At 37.7% G+C, this 15,263-nt stretch overlaps 2 protein-coding genes across 2 annotated transcripts in view; one reads left to right on the top strand and one right to left on the bottom strand.

Annotated features, from left to right (window-relative positions):
- Positions 1 to 15,263, bottom strand: part of DHRS3 (dehydrogenase/reductase 3) — an 82,502-nt gene that overhangs the window by 38,426 nt on the left and 28,813 nt on the right. Inside the window, exons 2-3 of the mRNA XM_069782441.1 lie at positions 6,678 to 6,859; positions 4,613 to 4,683 (exon numbers count right to left, since the gene is read on the bottom strand). The gene's annotated coding sequence lies outside the window, so the exon portion shown is untranslated. The remainder of the gene's footprint in view (positions 1 to 4,612; positions 4,684 to 6,677; positions 6,860 to 15,263) is intronic.
- On the top strand, positions 1,610 to 11,251 carry LOC104316792 (arylacetamide deacetylase-like 4). The gene is given in 6 exon segments (XM_069780382.1): positions 1,610 to 1,615; positions 2,105 to 2,392; positions 6,635 to 6,851; positions 8,352 to 8,415; positions 10,084 to 10,592; positions 10,595 to 11,251. Coding segments are annotated over 6 exon segments (1,329 nt in total). The 3' UTR covers positions 10,840 to 11,251.

Genomic DNA, 15,263 nt, shown 5'->3' with positions numbered 1-15,263 from the left:
TAGTCAAATAATTTGAGTCAGTATTGGAAAGACGCCTACTATGATCACAAGTTCCAGGCCTGCTGAGTTAAGCCAGGAGTTCCATGTTATAACTTACACGGATTTCATGGTTTTCTTACCCTTAACACCTATTTATCTATTTATATTTTAAACCACATAATTCAATCAGTTGTACTTGCTGACTTCCACTGAAGTTAACAATTAGACCTATTCTCTTAAGAATCCTGTCTGGTCACTCTTATCATCTGGTACTTTATCTCTTATGACTTAAGTTGTTTAATCTCATTCCACACAGCTAAATATTTGTTTACCCTGTTAAGTAATTCACATTAAAGTTTCTTGCTCTTTCCTGTAATGCATATTTTGTATAAATCGGATTTTTCTAAGCAGATATATTTCATCTGCTTCTTTTAAGGGTATAAGAAAAGCTAGAAAGGACTCACCTCTTTTTTAGTCAAGATCTCACTTTCTGAGGGAATACCACTACAGGTTTGTTAGCCAAATGCAGAATCTTATGGATCATAAAAAGGAGTATTTCTCTTCTATGACCACAAATACAAACTTTTATAAGGGTTTTAAAATGGAATATCTGGGAGATTAGTGGGGATAAAGAAATATTTCAGAGTGTTCAGGGGATAAGCATAGGTTGTACTGATTAGGTCAAGCTGAGCTGATGTTTGTTCGCTTTTTACTTTTACCCAAACAAGTGTTGTCCAGTCACATGGTGGACAGAAATACATGGAGTTATTCCTTCACTATCATCACCTCTAGTGGTACAAGCATTTGGCTAGCCATATGGTCTAATCACAGCCTAAATTACGACAAGGGATAACGTAGAGTTGTCTTGGCAAAAAATAGCAAACTATGAAGTTGTAAAGACAACACAATCCTTTCTTTAGAATGAATCAGAATAGAGGGTTAGGGCCGAAGTTCTCCAAGTCAAGGAGGAAGTTTCCCTCTGATATCACTGGACCTTTGGTGAACCCAGAGACCCTTCCTGCACACTCAGGTAGGGAGCTTCCAAATAACTGATAGCTCTGTATGATCTCTAAAAGCAAAATTCCTTTAGATGTACTTCAGAATGTCTGTTCTAACTGTTCTGGCCAGCTGTCTGCCTCAGCAATATAGCAGGGTGTTGTGGTTTAACCCCAGCCAGCAACTAAGCACCACGCAGCCGCTCGCTCACTCCCCCCCACCCAGTGGGATGGGGGACAGAATCGGGAAGAAAGTAAAACTCGTGGGTTGAGATAAAGACAGTTTAATAGGATAGAAAGGAAGCAAATAATAATAATAATAAAATGACAATAATAATAATAAAAGAATTGGAATATACAAAACAAGTGATGCACAATGCAATTGCTCACCACTTGCCAACTGATGCCCAGTTAGTTCCTGAGCAGTGATAAACCCACCCTGGCCAACTCCCCCCAGTTTATATACTGGGCATGATGTCACATGGTATGGAATATTCCTTTGGCCAGTTTGGGTCAGCTGCCCTGGCTGTGTGCCCTCCCAGCTTCTTGTGCCCCTCCAGCCTTCTTGCTGGCTGGGCATGAGAAGCTGAAAAATCCTTGACTTAGTCTTAAACACTACTTGGCAACAGCTGAAAATGTCGGTGTGTTATCAACGTTATTCTCATACTAAATCCAAAACATAACACTAGGAAGAAACTACTAGAAGCTACTAGGAAGAAAATTAACTCTATCCCAGCTGAAACCAGGACACAGGGAAAACAAAGATCAGCACTAAGCAAAAAGCCTTAGAATCATACTTCAGACCTATTCCAAGAGCAGAACCAATCCAGTTCCTGAACATGGAGACTGGAGTTCAGCATTACCAGTTGTTCATGGGTTCTTAAGTAGGGGTAATATCTTTCATTACACTAACTAGTACATTTGCAAAAAACCACACATAGCTTTTCAGGCCCATAAAGGAGGATACAATTAAACCAGATAAAAAATAAAGTTAATTTGCAATTTTGGAATATACAAAATAATGACATTTCCTGGACGTGAGTCTTCTATGTATTAACTTTGACCACGCTAAATAAAGTTGTAATAGCTGGTGTTTGTATCCTTCTAGCATTTGGCAGCCTTATCTGTAGGAGGAGGGTGGAGGAATTTTCGTATGCAAATTACTTCTCTGTGGAGTCAGTCTGGAGTACATAAATATTGACAGAATCATATCAAACAGTTCTCTAATAAATTATTCCCACCAAAGAAAAATTGAATCCTTTTATGCTCTGGCTTTAATAGCAGGAATTCTAGTTGCTTTTGTATTACAGGTTTTAACTGCAACTTGTAATTCCTTCAAGGCAGAGATTCCTCCTGATGTTGACCAGCCATCAAAGCTCCACTTGTATCATTGCATATACACTCTGATGGAAATTCTGGTGACTTTATCATGCTCTGTGATATTGTGATTTTCAGGAAAGGAAAAACTTGAGGAGAACTATGAAGATATGCATCTAAATATTGCAACTATGTGTAATGGGAACCACACAGTAACACAGATTTAAAGATAAATGCCGAAGTTTGATTTGGTATTCTATTACTGTACCTAAAAGCAGCCAGTATGAGGTGAGTTCTTTTAAATACTGAGATATGCATTCTTATGCCACAACTGTAATTTGATTGCCTTCTAAAATGACATGATTGGTCCTGTGGACGACAGGAGGGCTGTGGATATCTTTTACATGAATAATAATAACGAAACCTTCTGTATCTCAAGTCACTGATATATTTAAGGTAATTTCCTAAATTTTGAACTATCTGCAGTAATTTTCTTACCCGTGATTCTGTTCTTATTTCTGCAGTGACTGAATTACTGTGTCTTAGTTAAATATCATAGAATCATGTAGGTTGGAAGGCACCTCCAGAATTCATCTAATCTAACCTCCCGGCCAAAGCAGGTTCAGCTAGATCTGTTATCACTTATTATTTAAGTCAGACTCACTGTGCTGTGTGATTTGCCACCAGAGAAAAAAACAGCTTTTGCCCAAAAAGCTTTCAAAGAAGGCAACAGGAGCACATAAGAGCAGCCTAAGCCCTGATGCATCTGGCACATAACACGTCAAAAGAAAGCCTGCAGGAAAATCACAGAGTGGTTTCATAAATGTTTGTACAGAGCTCATCTCAAGTAAAGGTATTCTCTAACCCTCTAGTTATACATAATGAATGTAGTAAATAAGGCCCACATCCTGAAAGGTGATTTGGGGCACTATAATCTATTAAAGAATGATGTGGGTTGCTTGAACTTACATAGCAGCATTCACCAAATCCAGTAATTGTCCCTGGTTCTCCAATGGCCTAGGCCCCATGTACCTTTCTGTATTACCTGGCATGACAGAAGAGTCTGCTGTCCTTACATATCTCACACTGCTTTTCATGTTAAGCTATATATAAACTTAATATAATAATATGACTGTATGTTATTAATTTCTCTACGTTTGTATACTTGGTTGGATGAAAAGATTCTTTCAGATGATTCTTTTTACCTGCTTCTACAGCTTCTAAGTGGCTGTTACGCAATAGTACATATTCTATCCTCATTATGTTCCAGAAATTTCACCTTCCTTTTTCTGGATGGTTTTAAAGATGCATTTCACCATTTGCTATGCATTGAGTCCATTCAATACCTAATTTTCTTTCAAAAACCTTTAGACATCTGCTGGTACTTTTGGTGAATTTCTAGGTTTATGCTTATACTCACAGAAGTGGCCCTCGCAGTGAGGACTTCACAGGTTTCTTATAAAGTGCACGATGCTTTGTGCATTGCACATGTGTAATGAACATATCCTCCTTGTTCTGATGAATGCTGCTCTTCTTGTGCCAGTGTGTGTCTGTTTGTACTGTATGTTGCAGTAAAGACCTCTTTTTTCTGCAATACAGGACAGTCTTTTTCTCCTTTCTTCCACCTTACTTGTGATAAGTCTTAGAAAAGCTGCATCAACAGTTAAATGTGTACCTTCTACAGCATAGGTGTCATACATATGATGCTCCTGCTGCATCTATCCACATACTCTGTCATAAAGAAATCATGACAGTCTCAAATGGAAGAGATGAGAGAAAGCCTCCTAGCTCACATCCTAGCTTTTGTTTTAATCTATTCACACAGATCTGCAGTTAGACTAACTGTGCATATTGCACTGTGATATAAAGATTTGATGATAATTATTTCGGCTGGCAAAACATAATACTTCAAAGTGACTGACAGAAAGACTGTCTAATGTAGTCTTAAAGTCCATGAAACTCAAATTGAATGGTTTTTGCTAGTTGGTATGTGATTTCGTAACTATTTTTAAAGTAAAAATCTGGTCCCCATATGATCTTCTACATAAAAAGCCAGTTTGTGCCAGAATTTAGGTGTTCCAGCAAATAGTTTTTCAACGACCCTATTTCACAAGAAAAGGTATGCTGACATGCTGATCTGGGTCCTCTTTTTCTAACACATATATGCATTTTAGAACCTGGCTTACATAATATGTTTCATCTACTAACACTGATCACATCTGTCTAGAAATAGTCATACCTTTTATTTTTTGAGTGTATCATTATTGGTTCTGAAGTATTTTGTAACTATTGAGCAAGAAGTTTTTCAACAGAATACATACCAAATTCTCCATTCTCCTTCATGACAGTGTTTTCCCTGAATTTGAAGATGCCTCTGTGACATCAGGAGCTCCTAAGATAAGGAAATGACAGACGATATTTAGATAGAATGCTCTGATACCAAGTTTACCTATACATTACTATCTGTCATCTGAAAGCTCTGTAAAAACTCAGGAATGTTAGAAAGTACAGATGAGATTAAATAATCAGGGTATGGCAATTCTGCCAACTTCAACCATTCGAAAATCATAACTCTAACAAAAAGACTGGCTTAAGAGTCATGAGAGTTTTTGAAAACTGCTGTTTGGGGAAGGTTATATTGACCCTGTGGTTTCTGCCACGATTGCCTTGGCTCTTATATTCATCTTCCCCTTTGCCATACCTAAAAATGTGTGTTTTCAAATGTAAGGCAAGTACTATATCTATCCATTTGTCTCTAGAAACTGGGACTTAAAACACCCCAAGCACTGCTGGCAGTTGTGGCACAGAGTGTTATGAAAAAACTCCAGATCATCTCTGGGTTCCCATCTTTGTTTCTAAATGTTTTTCTCTCTCCTCCATAAGCCATTATGGTGGTTTCTTTTATTACTCCTCACCCAACTTGTTTATTGCAGCCTGGTCTAGGTTACTAGTAAGAAAGAATCTGTGTTGTTTGAGAAAGGCCTTGGTGAGGAACTGGGTGTTGCAACACACTTGAACTACGTGAGATTTGGTTTCATATATAAATGAGAGCTGGGATCATGCACCTAAGAAAGTTCTGCCTCTTTGTCTTCCTCTGGCATTCTTTCACAACAAAATTACTATTTAAGGCCAATATTTGAATTTAAGGCCAGATATACGAGGCTAGAAAGAACAATTTACAAAAGCATAGCTGGCCATTAGTTTATAAATTATTGATACAGCAGTGTACACAGAGACTTCTGTTGCTCAGAAGAGAACAATACAGTTTGCAGATTGCTTGTGATGATTATCATCATTCCAGAAGAATGAATTATAATAATCCATAAGGGCAATTAAGTCACCATTTAATGGGAAGGGAAATGTTGTCCCTAGCAGGAAATGCATCCGTTACAACGTGTTCAAAATAAAGGAGGATTCCAGTGTGATTTTCAGGCTGTCTTAATTATCAGCAGTTGACTGGCCTTGGATAAGAAAATGTTTTGACACATTTAACAAACCTCCCCTGTCTTCAGAATATTGGTTTTTCCTGATTAGATGTAAGAAACTGACTGCAGAGCCATTTCATGAATACCTGTGAGGTCTTGATAAAGGCAACAGTTTCACTGATGGAGAAGGAGATAAGATTCAGAACCATTTTCATCAGTTCTTCGTGTAGGCCAGCAGCCCTTCATTATTGATTATAGGCACTAATGATTTTCTTAAAGCTTGTTCTACCTGACCCTGTGGCACGGATATGACCCAAGACAGTAAGTTACTGGCTATTGCACACAAACTGGAATGAGTCTTTTTCTTCCAGTATACTAAATGCTGTCATGATAGGGACATTTTCATCTCACCTAACCTTAAATACTTTAACTGAGGCATCTGAAGTACACAGCCTCCCTTTATAATCAATGGAGATGAACAGACATATCCAGAGCATGATTTAACACACCAGAAATTGGAACCATCCTCAAGAAATGCCTCTTTCTCTTCACTGATTAGAAAAGGAGCCTCAGGCCCCATGACTCCTAACTTCCACACCTAAGCAAATGCCTGATGTTACCTGTGGTAAATGCAGATCACAGAAATTAGAAGGTATTTATATAATATATTTCATGGAACAAGTATTACAACATTCTTCCAGACATAAGGGTACCTCAAATCATGAAGATGTACAGTTTCACTTCATAACTGAAATCACAAAGCCACTAAAGTTATTTGTGGTAATCCTATGAAGCAGCAAATAACCAATATAATTATCCCAAATATAGTATACAAAAAGGTAACTTGTGGCCTTTATAGAGTGGGAAGACTTAAATTCCCTACACTAATTTTTCATTTTTCCTGTTATATCTATCTAGGCAAAGAATTTAGAAAGTTTGGGTATCTTTGAGGAGCACATACTTATAAGGCTGATTGGTGATGGACTGCCAGCATGCAGGGATTCAAAGCTCTTCATAAAGGATCTGCATTTTGATGAGGTGCCAGTGAGGATTTACCTCCCAAGACTACCATCTGCAAGCAAACGGAGAGAAGTCATCTTCTTCCATGGAGGATGTGGGATGTTTGGAAGCATCAGTAAGGAACTGAAGGAGAAAATATGATTATTTAGGATTGTTAACTATATATTTTTAAAAACTCTCCTGAACCTAAGAAGTGACTGAAGTTTAGTTTGAGATTGAGAGACAGAAAGCACTTAATGTTTACTTTTTAAACTCTCTAATCAGCCCTTGTTTAGTATCTAAATAATTTTTTATAGGACATAGCACTCTTTACGGCATATATATTCCTTACAGCAAGTAGTGCTGCTGAAGAGATAAATTCTTTTTTTTCCCTGAAAACCTGACAGAAGTTATTAACACCTGCATTCTTTCCTTTGATGTCTAACTGCAGCATGTTTATTGGGACTCCCATAGACAGTGTTCATGGCAATTCATGTGGCCTATAGGAGCCATTTTAAAACCTGAGTCCATGACACATGTACTTTAGCTATGTTGTCTTTTTTTTTCCAGCTTAATTTATTAGAGAAAGCAGATAATTGCGAACATGTAATTTTAAAAGTTCTAAAAGATACTCTTTCTACAGGCAGTAGACATGCACACATATTAAATGGTGTTAGCATTCTGTAATTGAAAGAACATATCATTGAGTAAATACCGGTAAACCAAATCTTCTAAATACAGCAAATTCAGAATTAAGGTTCAAGGAAAACTCAATGTATCCTTAAATACATTAAGAGAGGCATACTTCTGCAATCTTACCATGGAATAATTATATAATTAGACAATTTACTTAACACAATTTGGATGCCTTAGATTTCTGCCTGAATTAGCCACACAGAAATATAATGATTTGACAGGGTGCATACCATATGCACCCTTCATTCTTCAGAGGATAGTCAAATCTCTCCTTCAAATCCAAAATTCATTTAGACTTAGCTATGGTACTACAATTAGCATTTCCACAGCAAAATGGTATGACATGCCTCAGCCAGTCTCAGACTCACAGTTACTTAAAATAACGTAATAAGCTTTTACAAAGATCTCAAGCTATTTTATCCCTTACAATCACTCTAAGCAATTGCGTATAATAATCATAGAATGGTTTGGGTTGGAAGGGATCTTAAAGATCATCTAGTCCAACCCACTTTCCACTAGACCAGGTTGCTCAAAGCCCCATCCAACCTGACTTTGAACACTTCCAGTGATGAGGCATCCTGTTCTGGGCAACCTGTTCTATTGTCTCACCACCCTCACCATAAAAAAAGTCTTCCTTATATCCAATCTAATACTAACCTCTGTCAGTTTAAAACCATTACCCCTTGTCTAATAGTAATAATCATAATAATAGTACTTTATTTTAATTACAGATCAACAACCTCCCTAAATGTAGGAACTTTACAGTGCGTCTTGGTGATCAAAAGTCTAGATCATTTTTACCCTAGAGAAAATTTGGGTAGCTCACTAAATAGGCAAGGGGCCCACACTCAATCATGGCAATATCTCATAAAAACGTAAGGGATGATATTGCTTCAAGTATTCTAATACATTAATTACATTAACAGCATTTGTTCTTCAGGAAGTCATGAAAGAATATGCTGGTACATAGCCAAAAAATCTGATTCAGTGGTTGCATCTGTTGGGTAAGTGAGCTCCACCCAATGTTACTCCCAGAATTAGATCGTTCTGCTGCTTTCCTCCCTACTTCCCCCACTGCCCTGAACCATGCCCATTCTGTACTTACATTACTTTGAATATAAGAAAAGAAACTGAGCTCTAGTGCTGTCTACCCCTGTGCTGTTGATATGTGTGAGCAACCATGTGCCAAGAAATGACAATGAGAAATACCTGATACAGATTTATAAAGGTACAAAAGTAATATGTATGCCAGCTATTTTCAGAGGAACAAAGAGGTTTGTTTGTTTTACATCATTATCACCACAAAAATAATTGCCTTTGTTTGATAATAAGGAATTATAAGCTGTTTTCCCAATTTCAGGTCTTAATATTTAGGGGGCTTGGGGGATGATTTTAAAGAGTAAATAGTAAGTCTAAAATTTAGTTGGGTTTTTTTTAAATTGCATGGACCACTGCTTGCTTTTAAAGATGTTTTGCTTAAGGAAGATAGTTGATGGTATGCAGAAACTTAAGTTTCCAACAGATTATTCCATGAAAAAAAATCATTACTAAATAATTTTATTAAGTTGGGAGGAATTGGTTTTGAGAATGAATTGCATATTCTGTATCTTGTCCGGGTAAGTCACGATGCATTTAAAGTGACCCTGAAATAAGATATTGATATCCTTTTACTCCCTGGTTATTAGGCTGCTTACTTTATGAATCCATTGAATTAATTTCACAGAATAGTGAAAGAACAGAAAAGCAGAAGCAGTGTGCCTCAGCAAACAGTGAAGGGTTAAGAGAGAATGGCTGCAATGTTAACTTTGTAGTATTTATCTTTTCCTTATTAAACTTAATCTTCTCCAGAAAGCCCTAAGACTATGAATACAGAGAATAAAGAACAATGGCTGTTAAAAATGTAGTCTCAAAGTAGTCTTATATGTCATTGGAATCAAATTACAACACTTTAATTTGACTGGGTATCTGTCTGTTATGCCTGCCTTGCTTTTTATCATATGAAAGTTGTTAGTTAAGAAATAAACAAATAAATTGTTACTTTAACATCACTCCCCTGTAATTCTCTTGTTCCAATTAGTAAAATAAATTAGAGAGATGTCTGCAGGAAGCTATTTTGTCACCACAGTACATTTACTGTATGGTGTTTTATAATACAATATATTATTAAATTATTCTTTTTATATTAAAATGTAACAGTAATATACAATACTGTACTATAATATAATAATGCAATGATCAGTGTCCCCAGTGTTAAAAAGCTCAGGAGCCAGAACTTGGTTGGATCTTGTGGGTAAGCAGGATTGACTCATAGCTATTCACACATGCAAGGTCAGTCCAAATGAGAGAATTCCAGACTTCCCTGCTGGCATGAACTTTGATCCCAGGCAGGGGCACTCAGATCAGGAACTAAGTAAATGTGTGGCTTTGTATAACGCGGGTGATTCAACTGCACTACTCATGGCCTCATGCTCTTAAATGACGCTAGAATAAACCTCAATGATCAGTGGTCTCTGTATTTTGACAGAAATAGGAGGGGAAGCTGTTCTGGTTTGCTTCAGCATGCAAAACTTTAAATAAGTAATACTGGTTTTGCTGAGTTTTTGCAAATGCATGGGATGCATTGAAGATGACACATTCAAGCAATTTACAAATCTATGTATTTGTAATAATAGCTGTCTTTTGTACATTTCAGGTTATCATTTATTTCCTGAGCGTAAGTATCCAGCCCAAACTTTGGACTGTGTCACTGCTACTGTACACTTTCTGAAGACTGCAGAAAACTACGGGGTGGATCCTGATAGCATTACTGTTTGTGGGGACAGTGCAGGGGGCACTTTTACTGCTAGTGTTTGCCAAGCACTGGTAAATATAGGACTTACCCCAAAGATACATGCCCAGGTACAGATCTATCCACTTCTCCAAGCATTGAACTTTAATCTGCCATCTCACCAGAAAAATCCTTTCATTGCCTTCTTGTCCCAGGAATGTACAGTCCGTTTTATTCTGAAGTACTTGAATAAGGATTGCTCTATGAATGAAGCTATTTTGGCAGGTTCTCATGTTCCCAAGAGTATGAATTTGAAATACAGGAAATGGATAAACCCAGATCTTATCACAAAGATATTTAAACTGGGCTATAAACCACCATTACCGACTTCATTTTTACCTCAAGTCCATGAAGAAATGAACTGTTTGAGACAAGACTTTCCCCACTGTTAGCAGAAGAGGCTGGGTTTTGCTGCCTACCTGATACCTGTATAATAACCTGTAACCATGATGTGCTCAGAGATCATGGATTGTTGTACAAGAAACTCTTAAAGTGTGACTTGGCACCACATGGAAGAGGCTTTTTTGGTTATGGTATTTCCTCTTTTCCATCACCAAGTAAAATGGCAAACCACGCTGTAGACTTTATAAAAGGCTATTAAAATGTTTTCTTGAATACCATGAACTAGGATGCAGACAGAGTGTATTTCAATTAACTATTTACTAACTATTTGTACATTAGAATCTAGGCAAGAAATAGTAAGATTTGCATAGTCTGCTGAATTCTGATTTTCAATTGCTCCTACTTGGGAACATGATGTATTTTTCATCTTTTTTTTTTTCTTTTTTTTAAACCCATTAATTGGTATGCTTGTTTTGCTGTTCTCTTCTTACATTGTAAGAATTTTTGTTCTCTTTTTCCATCAAAGAATAAAAACTTACCACAGCAAAAAAAATTTCAAAGCATGCAATATATGAGTAATCAGCAATATGCATATGCATATCCATGTAATACACATAAAATCAGCATGGCAGCACACATAAAAAGCTCCCCCCAACACCTCTGGAGATTGAAGATACTGTCAGTACTTCTGAGATGAGTAGTAATCATCATCAGGCTATGTGTATAGGCAACCAGTAGCTTTGGACTTGGTTGTCCAAATCTGAAGGAGGGAACTGGGTGTACTTACAAATCTGATTTTAAAGGGAAATGGCTGACACAGAAGGGAGGTACAGAAATGTGAGCTGTACGAGATGACTCCCTGTAAGTATCCGAGACTGACAACACAGATGCAGTGAGGGAGAACTGCACAAACATAACTGAATGTCCTCTATATTCTGTAAAGTTCCTTTCTGAGAAGCATTTGGTTGTATTCAGGGAAGACAGAGACATAGTGGTTTTTGACTTTTTGTAATCAGATAAATAATCAACTTGTTTACTCAGAATTTGGGGATAAAGTATGTAAACAGCATGAAAGCTGCCAAAATAATTTCTATGAATATCCAAAACATGAAGATAAAAAAATCTCAGCTCAATTGTCACATTGCTTATTAGGACAGATCCACCTTTGCTAAACGCAGATGCCAAGGTAATTGCCATTGCATGTCAAAATAGCTGGCCATGCAATGCCTAGGAATTGTAAAGTATTTAATCATTGTTATGCAACCACCTTGCACTTGTAATATCTATGCGCACACAAGTGTGGAAAGAGGGTAGCATACATATCTTCGTTCTCCACCAGCCAAACTGTGAGTAGGAAGAAAATGGTGGCTTAAATTCTTTGCGTTGTCACCAAATTAATTAAATACGGTGACAAGTTAGCAGTTACAAATCTCTGGAGCAAGAAGATGTTACTTGTGAATTCTTGTTCTTCAGCCCCTTTCAGCAAAATGAAATTACATCTCTTCATGCTCTGTTGACACAACAGATATTTTGTTTTATTTTTCTTATTGCAGGTATTAGCAATTTACTCTTCAAGCAAAGAAATTCTTCCAGGAGTAAATAACATGATAAAGTTCCAAATGTTCCGCTGTTTGAGAATTACAGGATTTGCCTTGGTTATGCAACACGATGTGAAATTGGGGATTCATTTTAGATTCTGATCTCAAGATGAAGGTTGGCTTATGAGCTTACATGTTGGTAGCTGAAGCTAGGCCAGTAGAGTCAGTATCTGCTGTAAAAGCTATGCAAAAAGCTGGATAATATTTGAGCAGTTAATCCATGCCTCTTCTGCCACGGCTGTACTGTTATCTGTACATGAGCAAGCTGGCTTAAAGTTAGTTTGGGTATGACTTCATGAACTTCAGTCAAACCTGTAAGCATCATTATTCTTATCTTTATTTAAGATCATTTTTATTCATGTATCACTCTTCTTTGCATCTTCTGTACCAGGCTTCTTCTTTTGATGATTCTTTGCAGGTACAGAGATGGAAGTGCCAGAACTAAGGATGTCCATACAATTCCACCTTGTATGTTTTAAGTTATGAGATGATCACATACTATTTTACACACTTCTCATTCAGTGCAGCATATATTTTACTCCTTGTCAGTTCAGCAAACCAATACTTGTTTTCTTTCCATTATTCAGCCTCTGGACTTATGCCTCATTTATGGGCCAAGGTCCAAACTCTACATTGATCTACTTCTAAGATTCTTCCATGGTTCTTTATCTGTAGGTCTTAATTTACTATAAATATTAATTAATTTATCTTTATAATGTCAGCAGAATTATTAGCTCTCTTGAACACATGCATTTTAATTTGTATTGAGGGCTATAACCATGGTAGTGCAGATGGATAAGTAGAGAACAGCAAGTGCTGAAACAATGAACTCCTTTTTTAGTAGCGACTCCCGTATTTCCTAAAATTTAGAAAGTTGCAAGATCTAATTGTCTCCATGGAACTTCCTGTCCTCTAATTTATTTTAATTAATTACAGTTCTGCTGTGTGTCTTGCACTACTAAGGTAGAATGTTTGTTCATTTGAAGACGTTTTATAGTTTCCAAAGCGTGGAATTAGTTTTCAAGTACTTAAAACACAATCAATGACAAACTTGCAGTGCACCTACAGAATTATGCACACCAATGTCTTTCCACAAGGAATTATGCATACAGAGAAATACAAACAGATACAAGTGTGCACACACAAGTTACCACACAAAATAAGCCATTAACAGATCTTGTCAGTGCTCTGCATGCAAGCTAATGGCAGTACGTTGGTGAGGACTTGAGTAGGCTAGTTCAGTTTTCAAGTTCAGACTTCAAGCACCAGATGGCTGTCACGCTCTGCAGAACTCACAAGGAGCTTCTCCAGTCAAGCAGCACCTTCTCTCCAGAACATTTCCTAGTATCTGAGTACAGGCATCCATTCACACTTGGTGTGTCTGAATCTAAGCAGGTGAGTACCTAGTTGCCACTGAATCAGCACCATGATTCAGAGACAGGCAGAGAGTTCTTGGGACCACCTGTAGACTACGTGAGGGAATATTTCATATCTGTTGCAACTGGCTCAGCCTCTGTCTTCCCTAGCACGTGCAGCTACGCAACAGAGAAAAAGCTTAAGGATGCCAGCCCAGTATTGACACGATTTCAGGCACTGACATTTAGCTCTTCACTGGAAATGACTAAGAAAGGGAGTTCCTGGGGTAGGAGAAAATGTGATTTTGGCCTCAGAGGCCAATTCCTCTGGTCTATCTCACAGGAGCAAGAGAGAAGTTTAAAAAATCAGAAGCTAGAGAAAGCATACATTTGAAAGACTATTTAGGGAATGGTTCTCCATCCTGGGATTCAAGCAAGCTTGTAAATTGCTGAGTCTACGCTTATAAAACATTAAGTATTACTCTGTGTACCTGCAATGCCAAAGTAAAAAACCCAATTTATTACTTCAGGAACCAACTAGTTTGTTTCTTCTACAGCTGATACCAGATTCCAGCACATCCAGTCTTTATGTGGAGCCTCTGGGGTTGGTGGGGGTGCTGTGACGTCTGGACCTAGTTAACATGTCCAAAAGAGTCCAAGACCTACCAGCTGTTGGTAAACTGGCTACCGTAAGGACTGGCGCTAAAAAGATTCAGAAAACAAACGAACAATTTGTGGTGGTAAGGACCTTAGTACAAAGGATCTGTCAGAAGTGTCGGAAGACTTCTTAGATTCCCAGAGGGGCCAAATCTGATAAGCATGCTTAGACCACACCTAACTCATTGGGACAGCACAATTTAGCACAAAGCTGATTACTTTCACTATTAAACACTAAAGAAGGGAGCTGCAACCATGTTTTGTGTAACAGTATTTCCTAATGATCTTGATCCTATGCACCTTGGTCCTGATGGGTCTGAATTTACCACTTCCATTTGCCGAGAGAGAGTGCCCCAATTACCAGGCAATGTGCCTTTCACCAACATCCCTTATGGAGCTGGGTGACTGTATCAAGTGCCACAAGGAAGAATATATAAAAAGGAACCTGATTTTATACTGGGCATGTAAACAACCTGCCGGCAAGGGAGTGAGAGGGAGCGGGGATACTAGGAAATGGAAGTCCGCAAAGAGTTGTTGAGTAAAATGAGAAACAGTTTGGGCAGAGGAAGCAGAAGACAGAATCAGCTGCTTCTCTGAGAGTGTATCACCAGACTCTAAAATGAAGTTCCTTCCAGTTTATTCTAAAGAATTAACAAACAGTTTCTAAAGTCAAGAATCAAGTCTGAGGTCATCTTTTCTATGCAGGTCATGGATTGTGCATTCTAAAGCTCTGGGGTTCTCTGCATTTACATTTCATTTTAATATACATCTCAAGGTCAGCTTATCATTTGTTTTTTTTTTGTTTTTTTTTTTGTTAAGGAAAAACTTTACATGCTCATTTTAGCCACACTGCTATTTTACAGAGTGAGAATCTGTTGCCTTCACGGTTTGAGCAGACTGGTAAAAAGACACTGTTCCCAAAGGTGACATCATAGGAGCTGAAAAACCTTTGCTTTACAGATTTTTTGTTTCAGGTTAAATCTTATCGCTAATGATCTGTGTACTGAAAAATAGGTTAGTTCCAGAGGAAGGCACAGATCCTAAAGCTCACCACAGAGCACACAGAAAAGAGC

Source organism: Haliaeetus albicilla, chromosome 4 (assembly GCF_947461875.1).
Source record: "Haliaeetus albicilla chromosome 4, bHalAlb1.1, whole genome shotgun sequence".
NCBI lineage: Eukaryota > Metazoa > Chordata > Aves > Accipitriformes > Accipitridae > Haliaeetus > Haliaeetus albicilla.
The sequence above is the reverse complement of the archived record's forward strand: the minus strand, read 5'-3'. Positions and strand labels throughout refer to the sequence as shown.